This window comes from Conger conger, chromosome 10, assembly GCF_963514075.1.
Source record: "Conger conger chromosome 10, fConCon1.1, whole genome shotgun sequence".
NCBI lineage: Eukaryota > Metazoa > Chordata > Actinopteri > Anguilliformes > Congridae > Conger > Conger conger.
Window position 1 is genome coordinate 4026605 of NC_083769.1, and position 14325 is coordinate 4040929.

Genomic DNA, 14325 nt, shown 5'->3' on the forward strand with positions numbered 1-14325 from the left:
AAGAGGCTGGCTTCCGAGGGTGGTCTGTATAGGGGGCAGGTGGTAATTATGTGTTCGGCAGTCTGCTCAGGCTCGCCTCACTCGCAAGCAGCGCTGTCTGCCAGGCCCCACTTCTTCATAGATGATTTAAAGCGACCGACCCCAGTTCGTAGACGGTTCAATAAGGTCCATTGCCGGCGTGGTAGGTCATCTCCTCCTATGGCACCACCTCCCGGGTCCCAGATGTAGCCGTGGATGAGGGTGGGCCCGGCCATCTCCCACTCCTGCTTCCAAGCTGCCACCAGCCATGCATTTCTGGACAGGTCCTGAGGGACAGAGTTCTTCATCTCTTGTGCCGCCTTGTTGTAGGGGTGGCGGTACTTGAGTCTACTTGGAGGCGCTGCTGTCGTTGTGGTGTTATGCAGGATGTGCCAGTCGTGTTTCTGTGCCTTTCTTGCCAGTGCGAGGGTGGCAGCCTCCCGCCGGAGACCGGCCGGAGCGATTCCCGCAAGGACTGGCAAGAGGAAGACAGGGGTAGGTTTCAGGCATCCAGTTATGATCAGGAGGGCGTTGTTAATAGCCACATCCACCTTTCTCGCATGCGGGCTCCTGCTCCAAGCTGGGGCGCAGTATTCCGCTGCAGAAAAGACCAGGGCCTGGGTAGATATACGTAGCGTCTTAGCGGAGGCTCCCCAGGTCGTGCTGGCGAGGCGACGGATCAGCGAGTTACCTTGGCCTTAACTTCTTCAAGATGTTGTTTGAAGGACAGTGTCCGATCCAGACGCACGCCGAGGTACTTCGGGGCCCGAAGTTCCTGCTTGTTCTTGGGGCATTTTCCCTTCAGTTTTGTCTTCAGCAAGTGAAATGCATGTTCAATCGGATTCAGGTCAGGTGATTGACTTGGCCATTGCATAACATTCCACTTCTTTGCCTTAAAAATCTCTTTGGTTGCTTTTGCAGTATGCTTCGGGTCATTGTCCATCTGCACTGTGAAGCACCGTCCAATGAGTTCTGAAGCATTTGGCTGAATATGAGCAGATAATATTGCCCAAAACACTTCAGAATTCATCCTGCTGCTTTTGTCAGCAGTCACATCATCAATAAATACAAGGGAACCAGTTCCATTGGCAGCCATACATGCCCACACCATGACACTACCACCACCATGCTTCACTGATGAGGTGGTATGTTTTGGATTATGTTTTCCTTCTCCATACTCTTCTCTTCCCATCATTCTGGTACTAGTTGATCTTTGTCTCATCTGTCCATAGGATGTTGTTCCAGAACTGTAAAGGCTTTTTTAGATGTTGTTTGAGGCTCACCAATGGTTTACATCTTGTGGTGAACCCTCTGTATTCACTCTGGTGAAGTCTTCTCTTGATTGTTGACTTTGACACACATACACCTACCTCCTGGAGAGTGTTCTTGATCTGGCCAACTGTTGTGAAGGGTTTTTTCTTCACCAGGGAAAGAATTCTTGAATTCTTGAACATATAGAAACTGTTGTAATTCCTACACCGTTCACCTGATTTGGATGTAAATACCCTCAAATTAAAGCTAAAGATCTATGAATATTGGCATGAGAAGCCCAGTGCCTCGTCTTTGTAATGTTTACATGTAGAGACAAAAGTTGCATTTAAAAGTACAGTGTGTGTAATCAATGTTTATAAAGTACACTGCCAGCTACATTAGGTATGGTATTACAATGCACATGGTTGTAGTGACAGTGTGTGTTTCTGCTGTCTGTAGTCATGATGTATGTTTAGGATGTCTGTAGTCATATACCGTGTTCAAAACAGTCTCCTAATTACTGTGTCCTCAAAATATGTAGTCTATTAATCACATTGCTTATTTATGCAGACCGTGAATGATGAAGGTGTTAAGTAGGTGAACATTTTCTCTCAATGTAGTATACTTCATCCATTTTATGGGTTTCACTGAGTGTATTTGCGAGCAGAATTTTAAGGAAGTAAGTATACCATTATTTTTTGGAGGTCCCACAGACAGGAAGAGGTGGAGCCATCTTGGTTCAATCACAGTCCAATAGATCATAGAGGAAGAGTCAGGGGCTTGTTCTTACAAGGGTGGGCGTCTTACAACTTTTCAGTATATTTCTGCTATGGTCACAGTTTGTTTCTGCTGTCTGTAGTCACAGTGTATATTCTGCTGTCTGTAGTCATGGTGTGTTTCTGCTGTCTGTGGTCACAGTGTGTTTCTGCTATCTGTAGGCATAGTGTGTTTTTGCTGTCTGTAGTCATGGTGTATTTCTGCTGTCTGTAGGTATAGTGTGTTTCTGCTGTCTGTAGTCACAATGTGTGTTTCTGCTGACTGTAGTCATAATGTGTGTTTCTGATGTCTGTAGTCACAGTGTGTTTCTGCTGTCTGTAGTCATGGTGTGTGTGTTATGCTGTCTGTAGTCTCTATGTGTGTGTTTCTGCTGTCTGTAGTAACAATATGTGTTTCTGCTGTCTGTAGTAACAATGTGTGTTTCTGCTGTCTGTAGTCACAATGTGTGTTTCTGCTGTCTGTAGTCACAATGTGTGTTTCTGATGTCTGTAGTCACAGTGTGTTTCTGCTGTCTGTAGGCATAGTGTGTTTCTGCTGTCTGTAGTCATGGTGTGTGTGTTATGTTTTCTGTAGTCTCTATGTGTGTGTTTCTGCTGTCTGTAGTAACAATATGTGTTTCTGCTGTCTGTAGTAACAATGTGTGCTTCTGCTGTCTGTAGTCACAGTGTGTTTCTGCTGTCTGTAAGCATAGTGTGTTTCTGCTGTCTGTAGTCATGGTGTGTGTGTTATGTTGTCTGTAGTCTCTATGTGTGTGTTTCTGCTGTCTGTCGTAACAATGTGTGTTTCTGCTGTCTGTAGTCACAGTGTGTGTTTTTGCTGCCTGTAGTCACAGTGTGTGTTTCTGCTGTCTGTAGTCATGGAGTGTGTTTCTGCTGTCTGTAGTCATGGTGGGTTTCTGCTGTCTTTAGCCACAGTGTGTTTCTGCTGTCTGTAGTCATTGTGTGTTTCTGCTGTCTGTAATCACAGTGTGTGTTTGTGCTGTCTGTAGTCACAATGTGTGCTTCTGCTATCTGTAGTCATGGTGTGTGTTTCTGCTGTCTGTAGTTATGGTTTGTGTTTCTGCCGTCTGTGCTGATGGTGTGCGTTTCTGATGTCTGTAGTCAGTGTGCCTTTCTGCTGTCTGTGGTCACTGTGTGTGTTTTGGCTGTCTGTAGTCACAGTGTTTCTGCTGTCTGTAGTCATTGTGTTTTTCTGATGTCTGTAGTCATGGTGGGTTTCTGCTGTCTGTAGTCACAGTGTGTGTTTCGACTGTCTGTAGTCAATAGTGTGTTTCTGCTGTCTGTAGTCACAGTGTGTGTTTGTGTTGTCTGTAGTCATGGTGTGTTTCTGCTGTCTGTAGTTATGGTTTGTGTTTCTGCTGTCTGTGCTCATGGTGTGCGTCTCTGATGTCTGTAGTCAGTGTGCATTTCTGCTGTCTGTAATCACAGTGTTTATTTCTGTTGTCTGTAGTCACTTTGTGTGTTTTTGCTGTCTGTCGTCATAGTGTCTGCAGTTACAATGTGTGTTTCTGCTGTCTGTAGTCACAGTGTGTTTCTGCTGTCTGTAGTCACAGTGTGTTTCTGCTGTCTGTAAACACAGTGTGTGTTCTGCTGTCTGTAGTCGGGGTGTTTGTTTCTGCTGTCTGTAGTCATGGTGTGTTTCTGCTGTCTGTAGTCACAGTGTGCGTTTCTGCTGTCTGTAGTCATGGTGTATTTATGCTGTCTGTAGTCACAGTGTGTTTCTGCTATCTGTAGTCATGGTGTGCACATTCTGCTGTCTGTAGTCACAATGTCTTTCTGTTCGGTTGTGTGTCGTCACAGTGTGTTTCTGCTGTCTGTACAGTGTGTGCTTATGCAGTCTGTTGTCACAGTGTGTGTTTCTGCTGTCTGTAGTGACAGTACGTTCCTGCTGTCTGTAGTGACAGTATGTTCCTGCTGTCTGTAGTTACAATGTGTGTTTTTGTTGTCTGTAGTCATGGTGGGTTTCTGCTATCTGTAGTCATGGTGTGTGTTTCTGCAGTCTGTAGTCACAGTGGGTTTTTACTATCTGTAGTCATAGTGGGATTTTGCTGTCTGTAATCACAGTGTGTGTTTTGACTGTCTGTAGTCATGGTGTGAGTTTCTGCTGCTTGTAGTCAAAGTGTATTTCTGCTGTCTGTAGTTACAATGTGTGTTTTTGTTGTCTGTAGTCACAGTGTGTGTTTCTGCTGTCTGTAGTAACAATGTGTGGTTCTGCTGTCTGTAGTCGCAATGTGTGTTTCTGCTGTCTGTAGTCACAATGTTTGTTTCTGATGTCTGTATTCACAGTGTGTTTCTGCTGTCTGTAGGCAGTGTGTTTCTGCTGTCTGTAGTCATGGTGTGTGTATTATGTTGTCTGTAGTCTCTATGTGTGTTTTTCTGGTGTCTGTAGTAACAATATGTGTTTCTGCTGTCTGTAGTAACAATGTGTGCTTCTGCTGTCTGTAGTCACAGTGTGTTTCTGCTGTCTGTAGGCATAGTGTGTTTCTGTTGTCTGTAGTCATGGTGTGTGTTATGCTGTCTGTTGTCTCTATGTGTGTGTTTCTGCTGTCTGTAGTAACAATGTGTGTTTCTGCTGTCTGTAGTCACAGTGTGTGTTTTTGCTGTCTGTAGTCACTGTGTGTTTCTGCTGTCTGTAGTCATGGAGTGTGTTTCTGCTGTCTGTAGTCATGGTGGGTTTCTGCTGTCTGTAGTCACAGTGTGTTTTTGCTGTCTGTAGCCACAGTGTGTTTCTGCTGTCTGTAGTCATGGTATGTTTCTGCTGTCTGTAGTCATGGTGTGTTTCTGCTGTCTATAGTCACAGTGTGCGTTTCTGCTGTCTGTAGTCATGGTGTATTTATGCTGTCTGTAGTCACAGTGTGTTTCTGCTATCTGTAGTCATGGTGTGCACATTCTGCCGTCTGTGCTGATGGTGTGCGTTTCTGATGTCTGTAGTCAGTGTGCATTTCTGCTGTCTGTGGTCACTGTGTGTGTTTTGGGTGTCTGTCGTCATAGTGTCTGTAGTTACAATGTGTGTTTTTGCTGTCTGTAGTCACAATGTTTCTGCTGTCTGTAGTCATTGTGTTTTTCTGATGTCTGTAGTCATGGTGGGTTTCTGCTGTCTGTAGTCACAGTGTGTGTTTCGACTGTCTGTAGTCAATAGTGTGTTTCTGCTGTCTGTAGTGACAGTGTGTGTTTTTGTTGTCTGTAGTCATGGTGTGTTTCTGCTGTCTGTAGTTATGGTTTGTGTTTCTGCTGTCTGTGCTCATGGTGTGTGTTTCTGATGTCTGTAGTCAGTGTGCATTTCTGCTGTCTGTAATCACAGTGTGTATTTCTGTTGTCTGTAGTCACTTTGTGTGTTTTTGCTGTCTGTCGTCATAGTGTCTGCAGTTACAATGTGTGTTTCTGCTGTCTGTAGTCACAGTGTGTTTCTGCTGTCTGTAAACACAGTGTGTGTTCTGCTGTCTGTAGTCGGGGTGTTTGTTTCTGCTGTCTGTAGTCATGGTGTGTTTCTGCTGTCTGTAGTCACAGTGTGCGTTTCTGCTGTCTGTAGTCATGGTGTATTTATGCTGTCTGTAGTCACAGTGTGTTTCTGCTATCTGTAGTCATGGTGTGCACATTCTCCTGTCTGTAGTCACAATGTCTTTCTGTTCGGTTGTGTGTCGTCACAGTGTGTTGCTGCTGTCTGTACAGTGTGTGCTTATGCAGTCTGTTGTCACAGTGTGTGTTTCTGCTGTCTGTAGTGACAGTACGTTCCTGCTGTCTGTAGTTACAATGTGTGTTTTTGTTGTCTGTAGTTACAATGTGTGTTTTTGTTGTCTGTAGTCATGGTGTCATTCTGCTGTCTGAGCTCATGGTGTGCGTTTCATCTGTCTGTAGTCACAGGGTATTTCTGCTGTCTGTAGTTACAATGTGTGCTTATGCAGTCTGTAGTCACAGTGTGTGTTTCTGCTGTCTGTAGTCACAGAGTGTTCCTGCTGTCTGTAGTTACAATGTGTGCTTATGCAGTCTGTAGTCACAGTGTGTGTTTCTGCTGTCTGTAGTCACAGAGTGTTCCTGCTGTCTGTAGTTATAATGTGTGTTTCTGCTGTCTGTCGTCACAGATTGTATTTCTGCTGTCTGTAATCACAGTGTATGTTCCGCTGTCTGTAGTCACATGTGTATTTCTGCTGTCTGTAATCACGTGCATTTCTGCTGTCTGTAAGCACAGTGTGTATTTCTGCTGTCTGTAATCACAGTGTGTTTCTGCTGTCTGTAGTCATGGTGTTTGTTTCTGCTATCTGTTGTCATGGTGTGTGTTTCTGCTGTCTGTAGTTATTGTTTGTGTTTCTGCTGTCTGTAGTCATGGTGTGTGTTTCTGTAGTGGGTAGCCATGGAAGGTTTTTGCTGTCTATAGTCACAGTGTGTGTTTTGACTGTCTGTAGTCATAGGGGTTTCTGCTTTCTGTAGCCACAGTGTGTGTTTCGACTGTCTGTAATCAATAGCGTGTTTTTGTTATCTGTCGTCCCAGTGTGTTTCTGCTGTCTGTAGTCAGGGTGTTTGTTTCTGCTGTCTGTAGTCATAGTGCGTGCTTCTGCTGTCTGTAGTCGTGGTGTGTGTTTCTGCTGTCTGTAGTTATAGTGTGTTTCTGCTGTCTGTAGTAAGGGTGTGTTTTTCCTGTCTGTAGTCACAGCGTATATTTCTGCTGTCTGTACTGACAGTGTGTTTCTGCTATCTGTAGTCATGGTGTGCATATTCTGCTGTCTGTCGTCACAATGTGTGTGTGTCCTGCTGTTTGTCATCACAGTGTGTTTCTGCTGTCTGTAGTCACATGTGAATTTCTTCTGTCTGTAGTCACATTGTGTTCTGACTGTCTGAGTCACAGTGTTTGTTTCTGCTGTCTGTAGTCACAGTGTGTGTTTCTGCTGTCTGTAGTCACAGTGTGTTCTGACTGTCTGTAGTCACAGTGTTTGTTTCTGCTGTCTGTAGTCACAGTGTGTTTTGACTGTCTGTAGTGACAGTGTGTGTTTCTGTGTTGGCAGGTCCTGAGGCTGTGTGAGGAGGAGGAGGTGGCGCAGAGGGCCTGACCGGGGTCTGGAGAGAGAGAGGGAGGGGCGCGTGTGTGAAAAATGGGGAGATGCAAAATGAGGTTTCCCAGTTCCTGCTGAGTCAAAGGGGAGGAGCAGCCACGAGGACGGAGGAGTGTACCTCCAGAGGAGGAGGAGGAGGAGGAGGAGGGGCGAGCAGGAGTCGGGAGAGAGAGACTACGGAGCAGGAGGGATGGCCAATGGGAACGAGAGCAGCGAGGGGCTGGGCGGGCCCCTGGCGGCGGCGGTTGCCACGGGAGGCATGGTGGTGGATGGGGACTCCACAGGGGGCGTGTCCACCTACATCAAGCTGGTGCTGCTGGGTCTGATCATCTGCATCAGCCTGGTGGGCAACCTGCTGGTGTCTCTGCTGGTGCTGCGTGACCGCGCGCTGCACAAGGCCCCCTACTACTTCCTGCTGGACCTGTGCCTGGCCGACACCATCCGCTCGGCCGTCTGCTTCCCCTTCGTCCTGGTGTCCATCCGCAGCGGCTCGGCCTGGACCTACAGCGTGCTCAGCTGCAAGGTGGTGGCCTTCATGGCGGTGCTCTTCTGCTTCCACGCCGCCTTCATGCTCTTCTGCATCAGCGTGACGCGCTACATGGCCATCGCCCACCACCGCTTCTACTCCAAGCGCATGACCTTCTGGACCTGCGTGGCCGTGGTCTGCATGGTGTGGACCCTGTCCGTCGCCATGGCCTTCCCGCCCGTCTTCGACGTGGGCACCTACAAGTTCATCCGCGAGGAGGACCAGTGCATCTTCGAGCACCGCTACTTCAAGGCCAACGACACCCTGGGCTTCATGCTGATGCTGGCCGTGCTGATCCTGGCCACTCACGTGGTCTACATGAAGCTGCTGCTCTTCGAATACAAGCACCGCAAGATGAAGCCCGTGCAGATGGTCCCGGCCATCAGCCAGAACTGGACCTTCCATGGGCCCGGAGCCACGGGCCAGGCCGCGGCCAACTGGATCGCCGGGTTCGGCCGGGGGCCCATGCCCCCCACTCTGCTGGGGATCCGGCAGAACCTGCACAACCAGAACCGCCGGCTGCTGGGGATGGAGGAGCTGAAGGCGGAGAAGCGTCTGGGCCGGATGTTCTACGTCATCACGCTCTTCTTCCTGCTGCTCTGGTCGCCCTACATCGTGGCCTGTTACTGGAGAGTGTTCGTCAAGGCCTGCACCATCCCGCACCGCTACCTCTCCACCACCGTGTGGATGAGCTTCGCCCAGGCGGGGGTCAACCCCATCATCTGCTTCATCCTCAACAAGGACCTGAAGAAGGGACTGATGGCCCACCTCCCACCCTGCTGCAGGACTAAACCTCAACGACCCCGGGAGCCTTACTGTGTCATGTGAGGGGCGGGGCAGGGGCGGGGCAGGGTGGGGCCGTGGAGGCGCGTGGCCTTTAGCGATGCAGTGAGTGTGAGATGCTTTAACAAGGGGCTGATAAGGAGGGGTAGGGGAGTAGGATGTCTGTATCCACCTCATGTCTCTTTCATTCCCATATTTTTCCCTGACTGAAGGAGAAGCTTCGTCAGGCCCCTGGAAATGTGCTGTCAGAAGGGAATACAGAATGTTTTCTGAGAACGCAGTGTTGGATAAACTCTTACTTGAATTGGTTTTTAATAGTAGGTGATTATTCGGATATGTTAATGTCACGAATCCCTTTACAAAGGGGAACCAAATAGCATTCTCTCAAACAGGAGGACAAGGCACAAACTGCGATATCCCCTAAATTACTACTGTGTGCCATAAGTGTAATGTTTCGCAGAGTAATTCCCTTTAAGAGCCCAGTTCAGTGCATGTGTATGATGGCAGGTTTGATATGAACAAAGTGTGATAACCAGTCCTACTCAGAGTCTCCTTCTCCACATGATGTCCGTGCTGAAGCCGGAATTGAGTTTTAACCCTTTTTACTTTTCAATACAAACTTGAACGTGCGTTCAAGACGGCAAGCGTTAGCTAAAATAAACGCAGAGAGAACAAAAGTTGACAATTATTTGGCTGTTACAATACACTTGAATCAATGTAATATGTGTTCTTACCTTGAAAAATAAATCACAGGTAAGCAACAAATCAGCTAGCTGGCAGTGTTGCATCCATTCGTATTAAAAAGGCGTTGGTGGCAATCTAAATGTAATGTTCATTTAAAATCGTTCAATAGTAACTGTTTGCAGCGAACATAGTTGCTGCAAACGTTTGTTGTCTTGAATGCACATCAGGCCTTTATTTTAGCACCGGTTGAGCTGACTACAGGAGTCATAGAAAATGACATCATTGCCACCTGCAAGTGAGGAGGAAATCAGTTAGGTGTTATACTGGGAAGAGGGTAGGGGTGTTAAAATGAGAAATGGTAATCGGCAGGTGTATTTAAGGTAAGTTAGGGTCAGCGGTGCAGGAAGAGGAATTTTATTCTGTGACATTATTTGTATTTATCATATTTTAGTGTCTAGATAAACAGATAATCAGACCAACTGAAACGAAACATGAGGCATTTGCTTTACAGCATGGGCCAAACATAAAAAGTAGACTACTTCTGTTTTTACTTTCTTCATTTTCTACTTCTGGAGTCTTCATGAAGTATCCATATTCATATACTGCAGTGTTTACATGAATTCCTTACAGGGGGAGTGTGTGGAGGAAAGAGTGTGTAGAGGTGGGGAAGAGAGCAGGTGGAGGTGTGCAGGAGGTGCAGGTGGCAGTGTGGAGCAGGTGGAGGTGTACAGGAGGTGCAGGTGGCAGTGTGGAGCAGGTGGAGGTGTGCAGGAGATGCAGGTGGCAGTGTGGAGCAGGTGGAGGTGTGCAGGAGGTGCAGGTGGCAGTGTGGAGCAGGTGGAGGTATGAATTGGGTGCAGAAAGCAGGTGGAGATGAAAAGGTGAGAGCAGGTGGAGGAGAGAGCAGGTGAAGGAGGTGTACTCAGAGGTTTGTGCTGTGCCAGAGATTGTGATAGGGTGGAAAAGTCCAGAGGTTTTCTTTATTGATGGAAGCGGCTGTATGGTTCCTCTGTGCTTCTAGATATTTCAGATGATGTTTCATTCTGTTTTAAATGTGGAAGCTCAGTTTTAAAGTCTTTCTAGAATTTAAATGGATATTCTGAAAAACAAAACGTAAAAGCTCACGGGAGAGTAAGCGGAATGTTTACATGTCTTAGATGAGTTAAACTTTGAGCGTTGTCCACAGGCTGAAGGGAACACAGGGACGGTTTTGCTCGATCTTATTTTGCACACAAATTGATTGGTTGTCGATCAATTTAATTGTTTTATTTGTTAGTTAGATTTGAGAGGAATGAGACTCGGAATGAAACGCTGGCCAGATGCATGCTGGGACACAGAGATTGTAATGTGTAAGTGAATGTCACAGAGGGGATGGGAACGGGACATCTATTGTGGGACTTTCAGCTTAACCCCCCCTTGCCCCGTGAACCTTTCTTTAAAAAAACCAACAAAAAAACAGATAACATCTTCACAAATTATGAGAGGATTATTGATTATTCTGTGTCATGGCCTTAGACCCCTAAGAAAGAAGGGGGTATGTACCCAACACAGGATGAGATGTCTCTGTGATGCTGAGGACTGGTGAGGTCACTAACTCTTAGACACGGCTTTCCTGAGGTGAGGCAAAAATCCTCTCTCAACCTTTGAGGACCGAAAAACTAAGCCAGTGTCAAAAAACTGTGGAAATTTCTGAAAACATTTTGCCAAATCGTGACACGGGAACGTACAAGTTTGCACGACAAAGAGAAGAGGCTTAAACCACACGGATCTGCGGTCCTGGAGGATTTACTCCATGGAACTCTCCGGATCTACGGTTCTATGAGATGCTTTTTTTTCTCTCTTATTGTGGGTGGGAGCTGGCGGGTGGGGGGGCAGAGTTGGGGATGACAGGTTTGTGAAACGGGGGTTAGGGAGGGTTAGGGGACGGTAAGGAGCAGTTTGGGGGATTTGGGGGCTTGTGTGAAAGACGATGGGTGGCGGGAGGTTATTGTGAGGGTGGGGGTGGCGTGACAGGGAGGGGTGGGGGGTGGCAGGGTTTGGGTTTTTTTATTAACAAAAATGCCTGTTTGAACTCTTCAGGCAGAATATCTTTTGTAAATGAACTGTGACCTCTGTATTATTTCCTGTGTATCATACGTTACAGAATTCAAGCTTCAAAGGGGTGGACTAATGATCATCACGTTTTTACCACGCATGTCTGAGTGTGAACGAGGAGAGAGAAAGGAAAAGAGAGAAAGGTGTCTGTGTATGTGAGTCTGAGTGTGTGTGACTATTAATTGACTTGAAAAGTGGGTTGGGGTGGGGTTGGGGGGGGATGGGGGGGATGAGCCAGTGGAACTTTGAAGAGTAAATGGCCATAAACAAGACAGGCTTTTATTTTGAAAAATGTCACTCCTGCTGATTTCATTGAGTCTGAATCAGTGCTGACCACAGAGGCTGATGGGATGGGACCGGACCAAGCCCAGGCTCTGCTACCTGATCTCCTATTCATCGCCCATCACCCCTTCAGCTTTCCCCAATCATTCCCTCATCCAGTTTTACATTTCACGGTTTGAGAGAGTTAACATTACATGTTCAGAGACGCCTGTGTGCAAAAAAGCCATGATTAACAACTACATCTTTTTTTACTGCGACAACAAAAGCCGCAAAGATGTAAAATTGAGCAGACCAAATGTTTGCAACAGATTTTTAAGCATAGGTTAATTAACTATTACTCTCCAACTGAGGTCAGATATGCATTGGTTGGATTCTAATACTTTTCTGTGCACTATTGATCTTGCTTGGTGCAACTGAGCTTGCCAAGAGGACCAGAGGAGTTTTTAAGAGTATGTCAAAGGTTTCAATACAATCTCAGTAAAGCATAGAAAAGTATTTGAATCCAAAACAAATGTATATTGACCTAGGTCTGGTTTCTATATGCTGTCATGATAGGCAGGTTATAGCACATATTCACCTTCACCTTATAGAAAGAGTGTTTACAGTGTTGGGGGGGCAGGGTGTAGGGTAAGGGCACACGGTTTGGTGGACATTCGATATATTAATTTGTCAATTGGTATATATTAAACAGGTTTATCAGAATGTACTTTATAATCTGTAGTACAAAGTATGTACAGCGATCAGCACACCCATTAAGTCAGTACATGCTGTCAGTACATGCTGTCAGTTTCTGAAGCAGAGAAAACACTGTTGATGTGCACAGAACGGGATGCGATACGATACAGAACATGCTAGAAACCGGATAGCATTGTAGACCCAGAGTGTGCTATTGACATATGCAAAACATGAACACACGGAACATGTATTAAACGTGCAGAACATGTTATGAACACGGAAAAGATGCCACAGCCATGCACAGAACACGCTGTCAGTACCTACGCACAGACCACATTGTACACATAAACAGAACGTGCTCTAATTACCCACGCTCAGCTTTAATGGAGTACATGTGCTGTATGCCCATAGGCTGTGACTGCAGCACTAACTTATTGTACAACAAAGCAGTCGGCCCATCAACTGTGTATTTACCCCAATGTAAGCACTGTAAACACAGGCAGAGGGTGAGTCAACATGTCAGTGAGTCTTTTTCAGGAAGGGATTTACAATGGTCTTGTAACAATGTTTTAACACAAAATCTTACCTATTGTACCTTTAAATAATGTAGATGTATGTGCTACAGTCATGATACTGATTCCCCAGGCAGGAATAACATCAGCAGCTTGTAAACTGATCCATTGTAACAGTTACAAGTTCGTTATCTGCTAGAGATAATGAAATGAACAGGACTCAACATCCAGGCTTCCATGGGCAGAGGATATAGGTGGACACTAGATAACTACACACACGTGAAAAATGGTATATTTCAGCTGACTGGGAACATGCACTCACTGAGCACTGTTTTAGGAACACTACACTAATACTGGGTAGGGCCTCCCTTTGCTCTCAAAACAGCCTCAATTCTTCATGGCATGGATTCCACAAAATGTTGATGTCCTTTGAGATTCAGTTCCATGTGGTCATGATTGCATCACGCAATTTCTGCTGATTTGTCAGCTACACATTCATACTGTGAATCTCCCGTTCTACCACATCCCAAAGGTGTTCTATTGGATTCAGATGCAGTGATTGGGAAGGTCAATGACTTTTACACATGATGCAGTATCCTGCTGGAAGTAGCCATTCGAAGATCAAATCAAATCAAATCAAATTTATTAATGGATAACCCCTAGAGATGAGCCATCTCGTTTTCGAGGGGGTACATTGTGGCCATGAAGGGATGCACATGGTCAGCAACAATACTCAACTAGGCTGTGGCATTCAAGCAAGGATTGATTTGTATTAACAGGCCCAAAGTGTGCCATGAAAACATTCGCCACACCATTACACCACCGTTGGGTCCATGGATGTTGGTGCGAAATTATGACACTACCATCTGTATGCCTCAGCAGAAATCGAGATTCATCAGACCAGGCTACGTTTCTCCAGTCTTCCACTGTCCAGTTTTGGTGAGCCTGTGCCCACTGCAGCCTCAGCTTTCTGTTCTTGGCTGACAGAAGTGGAACTCAACGTGGTCTTCCCATCTGCCCATTCTGAGATGCTTTTCTGTTTCCATCCACAGAACTGCTGCTCACTGGATGTTTTTTGTTTACCATTAGAGTAAACTCTAGAGACTGTTGTGCGTGAAAATCCCAGGAGATCGGCGCCAACAATCATGCCAATCAGGTTAAAATCACTGAGATCACATTTTTTCCTCATTCTGATGGTTGATGTGAACATTAACTGAAGCTCCTGACCCATATCTGTATGATAATTGCATGAATAAGTCGGTGTTCCTAATAAAGTGCTCAGAGAGTGCATAACTACAATGAAACTATATTACCATAGCTGTAATGATCTGCTGTTATGGTCATGAACATTTGCTGGAAATTACCCAGAAATATAAATGTGTACTATGGGCGAACAAATATTGAGTTAAGTTTCAGACTGCAACTTTACAATTTCAAGGGTAGTTTTGTCAGTTTTGTACAGTTTGAAAATCTGTCATAAAGAACATCAAATTTCATCATAAATTCCATTTTAACTTAAAAAAACCCATATACCCATGTGGATTTTATGTTTTTCTTCACATTTTAAACAGCCAGGAGTCACATTTTTCACAGCTTAACGTTTATGGCCACAGAACAGGGACGGTTGGCCCGAGGGCTCTGAGTTCAAACAAGATCCAGATCTTTTCTGTACATTTGAA

At 45.8% G+C, this 14325-nt stretch overlaps 1 protein-coding gene across 1 annotated transcript; it reads left to right on the forward strand.

Moving 5' to 3' along the window:
* The first annotated feature begins 7280 nt into the window (after positions 1 to 7280).
* On the forward strand, positions 7281 to 8444 carry gpr173 (G protein-coupled receptor 173). Its single transcript, XM_061258859.1, has one exon. The coding sequence runs from the start codon at positions 7281 to 7283 to the stop codon at positions 8442 to 8444; it is 1164 nt and encodes a 387-aa protein (XP_061114843.1).
* The last annotated feature ends 5881 nt before the right edge of the window (positions 8445 to 14325 follow it).

Bases quoted from the DNA above. Each gene is read 5' to 3' on its own strand.
- gpr173 (XM_061258859.1), top strand. From the start codon at position 7,281: ATGGCCAATGGGAACGAGAGCAGCGAGGGGCTGGGCGGGCCCCTGGCG.